Source organism: Choristoneura fumiferana, chromosome 12 (assembly GCF_025370935.1).
Source record: "Choristoneura fumiferana chromosome 12, NRCan_CFum_1, whole genome shotgun sequence".
Classification (NCBI taxonomy): domain Eukaryota; kingdom Metazoa; phylum Arthropoda; class Insecta; order Lepidoptera; family Tortricidae; genus Choristoneura; species Choristoneura fumiferana.
Genome location: NC_133483.1, coordinates 22,469,035 through 22,487,051, shown reverse-complemented (window position 1 = coordinate 22,487,051; position 18,017 = coordinate 22,469,035). Strand labels below are relative to the sequence as shown.

The 18,017-nt window shown below is 49.6% G+C and overlaps 1 protein-coding gene across 1 annotated transcript in view; it reads left to right on the top strand.

Moving 5' to 3' along the window:
* The window catches only part of cnk (connector enhancer of ksr), a 36,775-nt gene that overhangs the window by 4,793 nt on the left and 13,965 nt on the right, over window positions 1-18,017 (top strand). The window contains 14 exon segments of the mRNA XM_074095829.1: window positions 898-1,056; window positions 1,392-1,577; window positions 2,898-3,083; window positions 5,759-5,790; window positions 5,792-5,885; window positions 6,101-6,178; window positions 6,180-6,244; window positions 6,449-6,545; window positions 7,490-7,582; window positions 8,050-8,638; window positions 8,641-8,976; window positions 9,791-9,945; window positions 10,061-10,255; window positions 11,438-11,607. Coding sequence (XP_073951930.1) covers window positions 898-1,056; window positions 1,392-1,577; window positions 2,898-3,083; window positions 5,759-5,790; window positions 5,792-5,885; window positions 6,101-6,178; window positions 6,180-6,244; window positions 6,449-6,545; window positions 7,490-7,582; window positions 8,050-8,638; window positions 8,641-8,976; window positions 9,791-9,945; window positions 10,061-10,255; window positions 11,438-11,607 — 2,435 coding nt within the window.

Below are 18,017 nucleotides of genomic sequence, written 5' to 3'. Positions count from 1 at the left end.
CAACATTCACTGAGCAAGACTCTACTCTTCAATGACTGATTCCAATGAATCACTGTCCTTACTGCGTTCCTCGCTGACTAATGCATTGTGTTTTAGTTTATTCCTTTGTGTACATTTTTTATCTTTACGAAGCTATGGCCTTGACGGTTCCCTGTTGTCTCTGTTTGGCGTGAGTCAGCATTATCTCGTGTTATCGCCGCTGTAGGCTGCCGGAATGTGGTCATACTGATATGGGGGATTTGTTTACGTGATTTTAATTTAATTTGCTATAATAACAAGGTTGCCGCCGATCCGGGTCAGTGTCGGTTTTTGAACACAGATTAAAGGAAGCTTGCGACTGTTTTTTTTTCCAATATTTTTTTTTGCTGATGCTTATTTTCACAGTCGCGTTTTTTCCGAATTTTAATCGACAAAGAAACATATTATGTAGGTTTAGGTTATGTTAAGTTTGCATCGGTTCGAAGGATCAAAACCACACAAAAGTAGGAGCTCCGCGCGAGCGGAGGTCCGTCGGTACTGTCACTGTGTCGATTAAAATTGGGAAACCCACAGTGGGACAGTAAACATTTGGGAAAAAAGCGAATGGAATTACGCTACAGGTAAATAATGTCTTTGGGAAAATGATACAACCAATTATCATTGGTTTTTGGAGTCTTTTTTTGTATTTTTATTTCAACTCCAAATTTGTTACTTTTACGGGTATCCCGTGAAACCATATCGAAAATTATTCGTATCTAGATTCCTGTCCAGCGGTGGTGTAGGGGTTATAGCACGCAGCACGGATTGCTGAGGACCTGGGTTCGATTCCCAGCGCTGGTCTCTTTTTCTGGTTTTTCTGTGCATCCATGTCTGAGTTTGTATTTTCGATGTAACCAGTCTTGTTGTGTGTGTGTGCAGCAATATGAGCTGCCCCGCGAGTGCGTGCAGCAGCTGGCGTTGCGGGTGTCCGTGTGCGCGGGAGGGGCGGCCCGCGCGCTGAGGGCGCAGGCGCACGGGGACCAGCGGCTCGAGACACAGGCGCTCATGGACGTGGCGCGGGCCGTCGCCGCCGTCAAGGTATGCGCTCGTTGAGGCGTTGAGGCGCGGCAAGTAGACCTCGTTTACGGGACGAGCGTCGCGAGGGTTGCAAAGACAAAGTTTGAAGTAATTTTTTTATATGATAGGAGGCAAACGAGCAGGCGTGTCGCCCGACGGAAAGTATTTAAAGCGATAAATAAATTAATTGACTGAAAATATCAAAAAAATCTACGGCCTTAAATAACTAAAAAGTTGTCTAGCAGCATACAATTTAAAATTGTAGGTTGCTCAAAAATTGTCAGTAATCGATGGGTATTATTTCCCGGGTCCGGTGAACGTGTTCCGTACAGTAACATGTGTCGGCGTGTGGGCAGACGCTGGTGTGCTGGCTGGAGCGCATGGTGGGCGCGGCGGGGCTGCGGGGCCGCGCGGGCGCGCTGCTGGCGCTGTGCCTGGAGGCCTGCACGTGCGCGCAGCGCGACCGCTTCGCCGAGCAGCCCGCGCGCGCCGTGGCCGCCGCCGCGCGCGCCGCCGCGCAGCTGGCCGACCATATAGTGCAGGTTGGGAACACCTGCATCTCCATACAGCTTCACGCTCTCCGACAGACTGCACTGCAATGAGGCTATCGCAAATGAATTCGCCGCTACAGGCGCTAGTGTAGCGTGAGGTCTCCGAAATGTCAAATCTCATAGTTTTTGGGTGAGCTACGCGGGTTTATTTATAATTAGAATAATTTTGTGAATATTTTGCAATATCTGAAATTAATTATGGCAAATATGCGTTCCGGGGCAATAAATGTCTGTGTTTTGAGACAGTTTTGTCTTTCGGAAACCTTTGTCCTCCCTTTTTTCCGAACAAAACAGGGACTTTGCAACACTGTGGCATGCTCGATATTTTTATGGTACGGTTTTAAGGTGTATTAAATATGATTTTAATCTAAACTTTGTTTTCACGCCCGTAATAACAGACTTTGAAAGCCATACTTAAAAACCTCACGCAACAGTGCGCCATCTAGTGAGACAAAAAACGATAGCCCTCATTCGTAAACCTAGAGAGAAAAGGCAGGCTGAAGTGGTCACACAGAACAACTGCGATATCCGACATCGCACTACCGAAGTTCCTCAATGAGGGCTATCGTTTTATGTCTCACTAGATGGCGCACTGTTGCGTGAGGTTTTTAAGTATGGCTTTCAAAGTCTGTTATTACGGGCGTGAAAACAAAGTTTAGCTTAAAATCATATTTAATACACCTTAAAACCGTACCATAAAAATATCGAGCATGCCACAGTGTTGCATAGTCCCCGTTTTGTTCGGAAAAAGGGAGGACAAAGGTTTCCGAAAGACAAAACTGTCTCAAAACCAGACATTCATAGCCCCGTAACGCATAATTGCCATAATTAATTTCAGATAATGCAAAATATTCACAAAATTATTCTAATTATAAATAAACCCGCGTAGCTCACCCAAAACCTATGAGATTTGACATTTCGGAGACCTCACGCTACACTAGCGCCTCTAGCGGCGAATTCATTCGCGATAGCCCTCATTGAGACTGATAAGGTGGGTCTTTTTTTGTGCGACGACCCAGGAGACATCAGACACTTGCTTAGAAAAATGTTTGCAATGTATACTTCTAGCATGCTTATGAGATGAGCCGTGAAGGAATTGCCTAAAACTGTCACAATTCCTAACTTTTAGTAGATTTGGAAGTGACCCAGGAGACGTTACCATGGCAACCAGCTACACACAAAAGTTGACTGACCCAACTACAGCTTAAGACGCTGTTTCTTTGAAGTTCGATCCCCAAACCCTACGTTTCCATGGAAAAAAAATCTATAATCCGCATAGCATGTTTAAAGTCCTGTATGATAATGTTGCAGGACGTGTCGGACCCGGTGATCCTGCAGCCGGCGTCGCTGGAGCAGGTGACGCTGGCGCAGGGCGCGCGGCCGCTGGGCTTCGCCGTGCTGCCGTCGTGCGGCGGCTACCACCAGCTCGCCGCCATCCGCTTCGGCTCGCCCGCGCACGCCTCCGGCGCCGTGCTCGACGGGGACGAGATCGTGCAGGTACCTGGACGACTGCTTCACGCTACACGCTACACGCCCGGGACACACGCTACCCACCAGAGACATATCTGCTACAAACCTGGCACACAACACCCGAGACGCACTTGCTTCACACCTGAGACAGGATTGTTACACACTGAGACATAATGAGGGCTATCGCGTATGAATTCGCCGCTAGAGGCGCTAGTGTAGCGTGAGGTCTCTGAAATGTCAAATCTCATAGCTTTTGGGTGAGCTACGCGGGTTTATTTATAATAAAAATAATTTTGTGAATATTTTGCGTTACCTGAAATTAATTATGGCAATTATGCGTTACGGGGCAATGAATGAGTGTGTTTTGAGACAGTTTTGTCTTTGGGAAACTTTTGTCCTCCCTTTTTTTCCGAACAAAACGGGGCTACGCAACACTTTGGTTGCTCGATATTTTTATGGTACGATTTAATGTGTATAAGATATGATTTTAATCTAAACTTTGTTTTCAGGCCCGTAATAACAGACTTTGAAAGCCACACTTTAAAACCTCACGCAACAGTGCGCCATCTAGAAAGACAAAAAACGATAGCCCTCATTGCTACACACTAGGAACACACCGCCTAATTACACGTCATAGCTTTCGTTTGTAAGTGAGCTCTTCAGCTCCATCTGTAGTTATCATCCATACTATCCATACTAATATTATAAATGCGAAAGTAACTGTCTGTCTGTCTGTCTGTCTGTCTGTCTGTCTGTCTGTTACGCTTTCACGCCTAAACCGCTGAACGGATTTTGATGAAATTTGGTACAGAGGTAGAATAGACCTTGGGAAAGAACATAGGCTATCTTTTATCGCGAAAAAGAGGCTTTAAGGGGTTGAAATAGGGGATGAAAGTTTATATGGTGGAAGTTCGTCGCTGTTGATGATAAAACCATGAAACTTGGAATTTAGGAACTTAATCCATACTATACTATAATATTATAAATGCGAAAGTAACTCTGTCTGTCTGACTGTCTGTCTGTCTGTCTGTTACGCTTTCACGCCTAAATCGCTGAACGGATTTTGATGAAATTTGGTACAGAGATAGAATAGACCTTGGGAAAGAACATAGGCTATCTTTTATCGCGAAAAAGAGGCTTTAAAGGGTTGAAATAGGGGATGAAAGTTTATATGGTGGAAGTTCGTCGCTGTTGATGATAAAACCATGAAACTTGGAATTTAGGCACTTAATAAGAAATAAATCTATATTTGGTTGACCTTTTTTGAAAACTCGACCTATGAGGGGATGAAATAGGGGATGAAAGTGTATATGGAAGGTAGTCATTTCGAAGATAAATCGAGAAGGCAACGGAGTGGAGTGGAGGCAACAGATGGAGCGGAGACAATGCAGGCTACAGCGGAGGCAGTGAAGTAGAGCGGAGGCAGCGGAGTGGAGCTGACGCTGCTGAGCGGAGCGGAGGCTGGCGGAGCGGAGGCTGGCGGAACAGAGCGGAGGCAGTGGAGCGGAGCGGAGACAATGGAGCGGAGGCATCGGAGCGGAGGCAGGGAGGCAACGGAGTGGAGCGGAGGCAACGGAGTGGAGCGGAGGCAACGGATAGAGCGGAGACAATCTAGGCTGCAGCGGAGGCAGTCAAGTAGAGCGGAGGCAGCGGAGCGGAGCTGACGCTGCTGAGCGGATCGGAGGCTGGCGGAGTGGAGGCTGGTGGAGCGGAGGCTGGCGGAGCGGAGGCTGACGGAGCGGAGGCTGGCGGAGCGGAGGCTGGCGGAGCGGAGGCTGTGGAGAGGAGGCAGCGGAGCGGAGGCAGTGGAACGGAGCGGACGCTGCTGAGCGGAGCGGAGGCTGTGGAGCTGATTGATGGTGATGGTGATGATAGTGGTGCTGATTATGATGATTGGTGATGATGATGGTGATTGTGGTGATAATGATCGATGATGATGAATAACAAAAAAAAATGTTTATGAAAAAGTTCTTCATTTGAAAAACTTTACCTGCGAGGGGATGTTAGCAGAGGGGGATGATGCAGTGTTAGCAGAACCTTCTAAGCTCATAAGAATAATGTACGCAAAGTGAGGTCATCATGAAAAATTCAGATTTTTCTTATTTATTGTGCTATAAGAGCCACTTTTATGCAAGATTCCAAGTTTCTAAGACAGCCGGCAGTGTGCTATAACTTTTTCTGTTAAGGCGATTTGTATGAAAACACCTCTTTAATGACTGTAGCTTTTGTTTGCCTTGACTTAGAAGTTTGATTTTTTCACAGCTTTCGGGACTATTGACCTGAGTTTAGGGGTTTATAATTTCAACTCGATACCGATACTCCGTTAGATAAAGGGTCTTGACAGACAGACGGACGGACGGACAGAAAAGTGATCCTATAAGGGTTCAATTTTTGCCTCTTGAGGAACGGAACCCTAAAAATCATTTGATCCGGATAAACAAAAAAAAATACTTTATATTTATAGCAATGTATTGAAATGGTTATTTTCAGTAAGCCGTAGAAGTTTCTATGTGCTATTATTGGCAGAATAGGTATCCTAAATAAATTAAATACTTTCCAAAGTTACTATTCCACGCGGACGAAGTCGCGGGCAAAAGCTAGTATGATAATATATGTTTTCTCTAATTATTTGATGTTATTAAACTGGTAAGGAAGCGTCAAAAATTAGGCCCAGGTGAAATAAAGCATGTGCTATGTCGCAGGTCGGCTCCGTGTGCGTAATCGGGTGGAGCGGGCGGCCGTGGAGCGCGCGTGCGCGGAGCGCGGCGCCTCCGGGGAGCTGACACTGCGCCTGCGCCGCCGCGCGCAGCGCCCGCCCCTGCAGCTGAGGTAGGGGGGGGAAGGCACATAGCTCTTACTCAATTGCTGGACGCCTTGCTCGAAAACTAAGGAACCCATGCAGGTTCTGGGCATACAAAATATCGCTAGATGGTGTGATGAGGTCCATTTAACGTTTCAGTCTCGCTTGTGATTGGCTTATTTAACCAATCACAAAGGTGACGTCAAATTTGTCAAACGTACGCATTCTCATTGTGTTTCCCCAGGAGCCGCAGCCGCCTGGAGGCGCTGCAGGCGTCGCGCGCGCTGCTGGCTGCGCCGGCGCCGGCGCCGCGCGAGGACGCCAGCTCGTCCGACTCCGAGCCGCTGTCGCCGCCCGCCTCGCCCACCGCGCCGCCCGACCACACCCGGTAACTACCTTAACCTACCCTACGACAGTTCACCCTCACGATAATCTCTTTGTTCAAACTTTTATCTTCATAATTCAGTTTTTGTTGACTGCATTGCATTACCTACAGACGAGAAATCTGAACCACATACCAGGGTGGAACCTTTTTGGAAATTGTGGAATTCCGCTATGATTTGTTCAACAAATGTATGTTATCGTATCGTAGGATGTACCCGCCCAAGCCGCGCGCGCTGACTCGCCGCAGACACAGCGTGAGCTGCGCCAGCCCCACGGCGCGCCGCCCGCCGCCCGGTATCGAGCAGGTCAGTGACTCCTCCCCGCTGCTGCTACCAGGTACATCGTGACTTGCACCAGTCTACGGCCAGGTCCCTCCGCCCGGTATCGAGCAGGTCAGTGACTCCTCCCCGCTGCTGCTACCCAGGTACATCGTGACTTGCACCAGTCCGCGGCCAGGTCCTCTCCGCCCGGTATCGAGCAGGTCAGTGACTCCTCCCCGCTGCTGCTACCCTGGTACATCGTGACTTGCACCAGTCTACGGCCAGGTCCCCTCCGCCCGGTATCGAGCAGGTCAGTGACTCCTCCCCGCTGCTGCTACCCTGGTACATCGTGACTTGCACCAGTCCGCGGCCAGGTCCTCGCCGCCCGTTATCGAGCAAGTCAGTGACTCCTCCCCGCTGCTGCTATCCTGGTACATCGTGACTTGCTCCAGTCCGCGGCCAGGTCCCCCGCCGCCCTGTATCGAGCAAGTCAGTGACTCCTCCCCGCTGCTGCTGTCCTGGTAATCGTGACTTGCACCAGTCCGCGGCCAGGTCCCCGCCGCCCGGTATCGAGCAAGTCAGTGACTCTCCCCGCTGCTGCTGTCCTGGTACATCGTGACTTGCACCAGTCCGCGGCCAGGTCCTCGCCGCCCGGTATCGAGCAGGTCAGTGACTCCTCCCCGCTGCTGCTACCCTGGTACATCGTGACTTGCACCAGTCCGCGGCCAGGTCCCCGCCGCCCGGTATCGAGCAAGTCAGTGACTCCTCCCCGCTGCTGCTATCCTGGTACATCGTGACTTGCACCAGTCCGCGGCCAGGTCCTCTCCGTCCGGTATCGAGCAGGTCAGTGACTCCTCCCCGCTGCTGCTATCCTGGTACATCGTTACGGTGCCAGTCGGCGGCTCCCCGTCGCCCGGCATCGAGCAGGTCAGTGATATCCTCTCCACTGCTGCTGTCCTGGTACTTATCAGTATGATTGTTTGTTGCAGTTCTGGCAGGAGCTGGCGCAGCAGCGCTGGCGGACGGGCGGTAGCGCGGGCGGCAGCCCCGAGCCGCTGGAGGCGCTCTACCGGAGGGATAAGGTACTGACTATTATGCCATCATCAATGCCTGACATTGTATGAAAGGACCATGGACATTTTGTTACAAAACCTTATTGTCTAACACTTGAACCACTTCTTTTTATTAGACGGCGTAGGACGATGGTAGCTGCATTCGTGAACATCATTTTTCAACAATATAGCTTCTGGCTTAAAAACCAAAAGACCTGAAAGTTAGGTCATTGAGTAGGTCTTCAAATGTACCCTATATGGTTCTGTGGACACCAAGTTGATATCCGCTGCAGAACTGAGATACTTAAATTTTTACATTTAAAATTGTTTGTAAAAAATGAAACGCCAATTTTCTCGTTTTAACATCCGCCTCCCACAATCCGCCGCAAGGCGGGGATCTCTGTCGTCCCATATTTTAATTTTCATTGCGCGCTCGTTATAATCACATTCCATTTAAAATACCAATCTAATCTCATCTAGAGGCTGTGGTTTTCCAGGCGGTGTCGTGCAGCACCGGTCTGGAGCTGTCCCCGCGGCCGCGCACCTGCCTCGGCGTCGCGCTCAACCATCCGTTGGTGCAAAAGTTGAACAACGCGCGGCTCAAAGCCGAAGAAGAAGAGGCCCGGGACGCGCGCAACCGCGGCAAGCTCGACAAGAGCCACTCCACGCCCGCCTACGACTTCGACGGCGGCGGCGGCGGCGGCGGCTGCGGCGACGAGCCCGGCCCGCTCGCCACTCAGACCATCCCGGAGTCCCCCACCACGCCCACGGACAGCCCCACCATCCTCGTGCACTCCGCCCAGAAGGCCGACCAGATCCTCGGCTTCAAGAAGTCCAGCTCGCAGATACAGGAGGCCATACTCCAGCAGAAGAACAGGCGGCTGACCGACGAGAAGAACGAGTTCTCGTTCGCCGAAGATAAGGACGACACCTGCGACGTGGTCGAGACTATCAATACCGCCGTGACGATAAAGAGTCCCGGCGATGGGCGTAAGTTGTCAACGGGCGATCACGCGCGGGCTATCCAAGAGGAGCCGGGGCAGACGTGGCAGCCGCGGCCGGAACCGCCGGTGCGGTCGGAGGCGCCGCCGGAGCCGCCGCCGCGCCGCGGCCGCCGCCGCCCGCCACGCACCCTTGCGAGTACGGGTTGCTGCGCGCCGTGCGGCCGGACGCGGAGCCGGAGCCCGGCTGGCCGCTGAAGCCGCGCAGGCACATCAGCAAGCACGACATCCTCGTGCTGGGCGCCGAGCGCCGCGAGCTGCCGCCGCTCAACGCCGCGGAGCCGGGCCCCGGCGGCGGGCTCAGCCTGGGCGCTGGCTTCCCGGGCCCGCCGGGCGCGCCGCCCGCGCACCATGGCGGCGTGCGCGCCATGTTCCCCACCTACAAGTCCAAAAGCTTGAAGAAAAAGAACTCCCTGCTTGCCAGTAAGTACCTGTTTTGAAGCCAATGCAGATATATTTTTCGTTTCACGTATGATGTTTATTTATTTATTTATTCAACAACATGCATACAGCTAACATTTCACTAATATTAAGACTTATTGTATTACTAATCCTGATATGCGTTTAGAGACAAGTGTTCAGTAACAGTCCAAAAAGACCAAGGCCTGTGCTAGGGCTAATGTCACGCGGAACTGGCTGTATCTTCATAATTTTTTGTTTGATTGACAATAGCAAAAAAACAAAAATACGTGTCCAATATTTTATAATAATCTAACTCAAGGGATTAATTTTAATTTTACCTGATCTTAACCTAATCGAAAACTTGAAAAAAATACATAGGTTAGGTAAGGTTAGAGTTGCGTACGAGGTATAGTACACGGAAGAGGAGCTCCGCGAAGCGGAGCTTCGTTGATGTTGAGTCCAAGAATTAAAGACCACTTGCTACTTAAACCAGTTGTTTCTTACACCACTAGCTATTAAGACCAATTGTTCCGGCCCTAATGGTGATTTCCCACCGGCGAGGCGAGACGAGAATTGAAATTTGTATGAATTCTCGCGCGCTTGCCGCGAGCCGTCGCAAGCCGACGCGGGCGCCGCCATACAAATTTCAATTCTCGTCTCGCCTCGCCGGTGGAAAATCATCTTAATGGCAGCTTGAGTGCATTTGGAAGGTCTGGTGGCCTATGAGGGGAAGAGACACCAATAGCTAATTTACTATTTAGACCAGCTGCTGTTTAAAGGAAATCATAGTAACGCAAAGACCGTAGAGTACCATGATGGTTGATGCGTGTTGCAGAGCGTCGCATGGTGGCGGCGCGCGCGCTGGCGGGGCGCGGCGCGGGCGGCGCGGTGTGGCAGCGGGTGCGCGCGCGCACGCAGCAGCAGCCGCGCTGGGCGCGCCGCTACCTGCTGCTCTGCGACGGCGCGCTCTACGCCTACCGCAGCGCTGAGGTACCACTACCACTACCACGGAATACTAAAACCGACCATACGTATACAACTTTATTCGTAGAAGGTATAGGCTCCCCTGGTCGCTACCATAATACAGTTCGGTCTTGTGTCGCAGTGCTCGCGCGCGGACTGCATGATCCAGCTGGCGGGGTTCACGGCGGCGGCGGCCGGCGAGGTCAAGTCGCGCCCGCACGCCTTCAAGGTCTACCACACCGGGACCGCCTTCTACTTCGCCTGCGAGTCGGCGGACACAGCGCGCGCCTGGCTCGCGCTCATACAGCGCGCCACGCACGAACACGCCGCGCCGCAGGTGACACGCTCCCACACGCTCATACAGCGCGCCACGCACGAGCACGCCGCGCGCAGGTGACACGCTCCCACACGCTCATACAGCGCGCACACGCACGAGCACGCCGCGCCGCAGGTGACACGCTCACGCGCTCATACAGCGCGCCACGCACGAGCACGCCGCGCCGCAGGTGACACGCTCCCACACGCTCATACAGCGCGCCACGCACGAGCACGCCGCGCCGCAGGTGACACGCTCCCACACGCTCATACAGCGCGCCACGCACGAGCACGCCGCGCCGCAGGTGACACGCTCCCACGCGCTCATACAGCGCGCCACGCACGAGCACGCCGCGCCGCAGGTGACACGCTCCCACGCGCTCATACAGCGCGCCACGCACGAGCACGCCGCGCCGCAGGTGACACGCTCCCACGCGCTCATACAGCGCTCCACGCACGAGCACGCCGCGCCGCAGGTGACACGCTCCCACGCGCTCATACAGCGCGCCACGCACGAGCACGCCGCGCCGCAGGTGACACGCTCCCACGCGCTCATACAGCGCGCCACGCACGAGCACGCCGCCGCGCCGCAGGTGACACGCTCCCACACGCTCATACAGCGCGCCACGCACGAGCACGCGCGCCGCAGGTGACACGCTCCCACACGCTCATACAGCGCGCCACGCACGCCCCCGCCGCCGCCGCAGGTGACACGCTCCCACGCGCTCATACAGCGCGCCACGCACGAGCACGCCGCGCCGCAGGTGACACGCTCCCACGCGCTCATACAGCGGCGCCACGCACGAGGAGCACGCCGCGCCGCAGGTGACACGCTTCACACGCTCATACAGCGCGCCACGCACGAGCACGCCGCGCCGCAGGTGACACGCTCCCACGCGCTCATACAGCGCGCCACGCACGAGCACGCCGCGCCGCAGGTGACACGCTCCCACACGCTCATACAGCGCGCCACGCACGAGCACGCCCGCGCGCAGGTGACACGCTTTCCACACGCTCATACAGCGCGCCACGCACGAGCACGCCGCGCCGCAGGTGACACGCTCCCACGCGCTCATACAGCGCGCCACGCACGAGCACGCCGCGCCGCAGGTGACACGCTCCCACGCGCTCATACAGCGTGCCACCAATAGGCAGCCTTAACGCTTCAGAGCGACACACAAACGTGTACACTTGGTGATTTCAGACATCAGGGGAGATGCCGAAGCAGTATTCTGAGACGGACTACTCGACGGACTCGGACGCCGAGAGCGAGAGGACGCGCGACCGCGAGCGGGACAGAGAGAAGGACAAGGAAAAAGAGAAGGACAAGTCCAAGTTTGGCTCGCTCAAGAAACTCACGCACCGGATGCAGAGGTATGTAATATAACACCTGAAATCTCTGAAACTAATTGTTTGCTCATAGTCTATTCGACAAGAGTTGACAAGTATTATAAAGGATGTCCCAGAAAGGACGCAAGATTTGAAATTGATGAAAAAGACATTTTTTTTCGTTATTATATATTTGTATATTAAATCTTGAAATACATAAAATAGCACGCACATTATGCATATTTGTGGAATAATACGTCAGGCAAATGTCCTCCTAGGCTTTGCTGGCACATACGCACTCTTTTGTCAACATTTTCTATGACCATTTTGCATAGATGCGTCGAATTTCCTCTTTTAAAGCATTGCCATTTGAACGGCTTGTTTTTGGACGACCAGTGGAATGAACATCATGAATTGATCCACTCTCTCTCAATTTTGCAACCACTGCTCACAGTTGATGAAGTCAAGTCAATATTCCGACCATATTTTGCACGGAATTTTCGAACCGTACACGCCAAACTTCTTTTGAAATATTGTTCAATAATAAAAACGCGTTGATCCTTCGTATAACCCGCCATTTTTACAAACCCTAAACATTCAGCTGTCAAATGGTTTTTTTTTAGGGTTGCCAGCACTAAAATACAAAAATGGCGGCAAATTGAAATCTTGCGTCCTTTTTGGGACACCCGATAGTAAACACCTCGAGACCAACGACTGTCGCTAAATTATCGCAAGCTCTTTGATGGGCGTCGCTATCACTGCGCGCATTAAGTTTAGTGGTACAGTCAGCATCAAAAGTAACTGGTTACTTTTGTACTTTGTCGTTTTACAGCCACGTACTTTGCACCATACAAGATTGACAAATTTTAATGTATTAATGTGACAGAGTAAAAAAGTAACCAGCTACTTTTGATGCTGACCATACCTACCAGGCACTCAGTTCTTGTCAAACACGAATACGGGCGAGCGAATGGACGTGGCGGCCATATTGTAATTTCGTTGTGGAATGCTTGTTGGATTGTTGGGTTCTTTTTTTACCACCACCATCCCAGCCTACATGCGTCCCACTGCTGAGCACAGGCCTCCTCTCAGAACAAGAGGGCTTGGGCCGTAGTTTTTTTTTATTCTCATTTATTTTATCTTATGATTAAGATTGTTGAGATTCTTTTTATCTGTGAAAATAAATAAGAACAACTGATTTTTATATAAACCCCCTTTCAAAAAAAAGGGCACCTATGGTTTTTCATGCACATAAAATACAAAAACCATAAGTGCCCGTTTTTTTTGGAAGGGGGTTTATTTTTAACCGACTTTAGGAAAGGATAGGAGGTTCTATGTTCTAATGTTTGTATTTTTTTTATTGTTATGTATGTACACCGATTACTCAGTCAATTGTGGACCGATTTTCAAATTTTTTTTTATTCGAAAGAGTACTCTTTTGAGGTGGTCCCACTGTCACCAAGTAAGATCTGATGATGGGATCCTAGAGAAATCGAGGGCAAACCTCAAATTTTATAGGCACACCTATGGCCATTTTGGTATTTTAGCATTAGGATAAGCATTATTTACATTCAGAAAGTATCATTTTGTAAACTGGACCTGATGAAGAAGACCGTAGATGACCAATGGAACTCGTCAAAGCTAAGTAATACTCGCTCGTCTTATAAACAATCATGTTTAATATACCTTGATAAGCGACTAAGAAGAAGCTTAAAGTTAATGATTCTTTCGAACTGATCTGATGCTGAAGCCAGAAGGTAGGCCACGGAACTCTGTTATAAAACAACGTAACTTAGCCGTGTCTGGGCTTAATGGAATCGTTGTGAGATGTACTTTGGCTATGAATCACTAAAAAGTGAGAAATAAAGAAATTTTTGAACAAAAAAGTAAAACTGACTCCAAAAAAAAAAAATGGAACGGACTACCCTTGAAAATATTTTTCTAGGTACCTACTAGCTCGAAGTTGGTGACTGAGCATGACCCAGCAGGAGGGATTAAACCCAGTAATGTAGGTAGACGAACTGTAGGCGACGCGATGTTTTATGTAAATGTTTGTTAAAATTTTACTAGATTAAGTTAGTTTTAAAATTTTAATATTTTCATGCGACGATTAATTTGTTGTTTTTTACGCCATCTAGCTTCCTCTTTTATTAATAAATATATTAAAAATTTGGTGGGTATGCGCAGGCTAAAAACGACACATTGTCGGTACTTGACTTTATGTAGACGATCTCTTCGCGAACGCTAGGCTGCAACTGCTCACACGCACAAAGTTTTTTTTCCATTTTTACGTATTTACGAGTTTTATTCGACCTATCACTTACAATAAAGTGGTCTTCGAACCGGATCGCTAATCAGTGAGATGTTTAACACGCCGGCGAATAAAATTTTAACGCGTAAACAGCACCGAGAATGGGAGCTAGAACAAAGAGCGTGTGCCTCGGCTCAGCAACCCGCGGAACCTATAGTCGAGAAACCGAACCTTGGCACCTATAGTTGCCCACCGGCCCCACCGCCAAAGGATTTGGAACAAATGAAGGTGAAAACGGCTCCAAAATCTACGCCGTTTACGTCCGTTGAAGGTGGCTCCGTTACGTCATCAAAATCGAAGCGATCTACCGCCTCAGCGATAGCCAGACGCAAACAACTGGAGCTGGAAGCCGCTGAAGCGAAGGCAAAGATTCACCTGGAGCTTATTAATAAGAAGCTAGAAGCTGACTTAGCAAAAGTCGATATCGAAGATTGCCCCAGTGAAATAGCCAGCCAAGCCGGAAGTGAAGTTGCCGATCAAGCGAGCATAAATGTTCAGAAATGGTTGGATCAAGGTTACGAAGAACCTCAGCGCGTTCTTCAGCACCAGCCAGCACCAGAAAGCGGTCGACCGGTCGAGCCTAGCCCGCAACCGCGAACCGACGTTCCTAGTGACGGTATTCAGCAACTGGCACTTACCTTAAGAGAAATGATGATGACATCGGAGAACCTCATGATGACGATCGCCTGATCAGCCGTCTTGCTACTCCGCGTGAATTACCATATTTCACCGGTGACAGTATTGAGTGGCTACATTTTAAGAGTGCCTATGATGAGTCGACAAGCATATGTAAGTTCAGTGACTCAGAAAACCTGTGGAGACTTCGCAAATCACTACGCGGCGACGCTAAGGAAGCAGTGACTGACCTGCTTATCGGTAACACTCCGCCTGCAGCTGTGATGGAAGCCCTGGAATTAAGATTTGGTCGACCCGAAGTCATAATTCTTAATCTGACAACGCAGCTCAAGAAACTACCTGCGTTACCTACTACGTATCAGTACGATCTAATTAACTTTTCTATTAAAGTTAATAACTGCATAGCAACAATACGTGCCCTAAATCAGCAAGATTACTTACGCAGTCCCGAGCTCGCATCAGCTGTTTTATCGAAGCTTCCGAGCACACTAATAGGTAAATGGACCGACTTTGCCTACCAGAAATTAGCAGAAGGCAAGCCTAGGTTAGAAATACTGGGTACATTCCTAAAGCACGAAGCTGAGATGTTGTCTTTAGTCGGAATGACACAGTTACGTGATTTTAATAAAAAACCTACAGATCAAGCGCCTGCGACGGTACCGGCGAAACGAACCGACGAAAATAAGTTTCGTTCTAATCGGCCTATATTTACTACAACTGCCGTCGAAGATACAAAATCTGCAAATTTTGTTCCAAATCAGAGCATTTGTTAACAGAGTGTCGTGCATTTAAACGTGCTATGCGACGTGATAAGTGGAGATTTGTAAAGAAAACCGGTTTGTGTTATTGTTGTCTGACGTCACGGCACGATAGAAATACATGTCCCGCGCCTGTGTGCGACATAGACAAATGTGGACTCGCACACCACCGCCTGTTGCACTGGCAGAAGCCTACGTCATCGCAATCAGCTGACGCGGCCTGCGACCCGCCGCACGAGCAGCCGGAGCCGCCCGCCCAGCCGCCGCTGCCCGCGGACCCTCCACAGTGGCCCACGTCGCCTCCGGCAGCGAAAGGCCCTCGTCGACGGATCACGTAATGTTAAAAGTGGTGTCAGTGCAAATAAGTGGACCTAACGGTATTGTGCAGACCTACGCCCTGCTGGACGATGCGGCGTCGGTATCTATAATTGACTCTGACTTAGCCACCGAGTTAGGTCTCAAAAGTGAACACTCGAGTGCTATAAAGTTTATCGACGCGTTCGGACTCGAGGTGTATCAATCCGATGCACCGACGGTGAGTGCTCAAATCAGTGGACAACATGGACAAAATAGTTATGACATTAAGTTACGCAAAGTGTCAAAGTTAAATTTACCTATTCAAGATTTATCTGTTATAAATTCACTCAATTGCAAGCGTTTAACTGAAGTAAAGGATTATGTTTGTAAAAGCCGTGTAGTTCCGCGTTTGTTGATTGGGGAAGATAATTACTTTTTAATTGCACCCCTCGAAATAATTCATGGCAACAAAAATGAACCTTATGCTTCTAGATGTAATTTAGGCTGGTCTATCCATGGTTATTGCGGTCGCACTCACTCCAACGCTGCTAATGTGTTCCACCTCGCTCACTCAAATGAAGGTATAGAAAACAATATCATTAAATTAAACGAGTTAGTTAAAAATTATTTTTCTTTAGATGCCATCGGAGTTTCAACCTTACGTCGTGATAATAGTGAGCATGTAAGGGCATTGCACATTTTAGATGACACTGCGCGTCTTATCGGAAACCAGTGGGAAGTAGGCCTACCATTTCGAGAGGACGTATTTATAATGCCTGATTCATTCGAAAATGCATCTTCGCGACTACGTTCTTTAATGCGAAAATTCCTTAAAGACGACGCGTACGCAGACAGGTATAGGAACGAGGTAAACAAATTGTTTGCTGATGGTTATGCTCGAGAGCTAAAGGAAAATGAACTCTCGGCTCACCGCATATGGTATCTACCACATTTTGGGGTTCAGAACCCTAACAAGCCGGGTAAATTGCGCCTTGTTTTTGACGCGGCTTCTAAGGTGAACGGAACATGCCTAAATGACTACTTGCTTACGGGTCCTGATTTGTATAATTCACTAATGGGTATAATGTTTCGATTTCGCGAGAACAAAGTAGTTATCATAGGTGATATAAAAGACATGTTTTTGAGGATTAAAATTCGCCCGAGCGACCAACATGTTTTTAGGTTTTTGTGGCAAGAATCACCGCGCGCTCCCGTTAAAATTTGTGTAATGCAAAGTTTAATATTTGGCGGTTGTTGTTCGCCATTTATCGCGCAATATGTAAAAAACAAAAATGCGTTAAAGTATGAGGACTTGTACCCGGAAGCTGTGCAAGTTATAGTAAATAGTCATTATATGGATGACTGTTTATATTCGACTACTGACGCGACTAACGCTATTAAATTAGTGAAGGAAATTAGTCATATTCATAAATGTGGCGGATTTGAGATAAGGGGTTGGTCGAGTAACGATAAACAGGTTTTAAATAATATACCGACCACGGCGCTCGCGCAGTCAGCTGTTCAATTCAAGGACGGATCCATGAATACGACTGAGCGCACTTTAGGTTTAATGTGGCATCCATCCGATGACACGTTTGGGTTTCAAGTGTCGTTTAATAGGATACCTGAGGAGATTTTAAATGGAAGTGAACCTCCTACTAAAGCAAAGATGCTTAGCCTTATTATGTCTGTTTACGACATTCATGGTTTTTTGTCTCCTTTTATTATTAAAAGTAAAATAATATTTCAGAATGTTCATCGCAGTGGTATAGATTGGAATTGCCGCATCCAGCCCGATGAGCACACGAAATGGGTGAAGTGGCTCAATGAGTTAAAGCTTTTAGCTACGTTGCGCATTCCTCGCTGCTATGCTGACTCAGGCCCATGGACAGGCTGCTACGCAGACATGGAGGATGTAGTAAGTGAGCCCAAAACCTTGCGTACCGAGCTGCATACATTTAACGACGCGTCAATTCAAGCTTACGCTGCAGTCAGTTATTGGCGTTTTATACGTACGGATGGAAGCGTGAAGATTTGTTTTGTCGCTAGTAAGAGCCGCGTCACGCCTTTACGCCCAGTCTCTGTACCTAGACTTGAACTGCAAGCAGGGTTACTTGGCGCGCGCTTGGCTAGCATGATACAGCGCGAACATAAGGATGTGAAGGCAGACAAGCGGTACTTCTGGACCGATTCTAGCACTGTACTGCAGTGGATACGCAGCGACCCCAGAAGCTACAAGCCGTACGTCGCGCACCGGCTCGGCGAGATTGACGAGCTGACCGTCGCGAGCGAGTGGCGCCACCTGCCGTCGCGCCTGAACGCCGCGGATATAGCCACCAGAGAGGATGCGCCTCCATTGAACTTTCAGGATTTATGGTTTCAGGGACCTGATTTTTTAAAGGAACCTGAATTTAAGTGGCCCAAAGACATTAAAACATCTAAGCAAACAGATG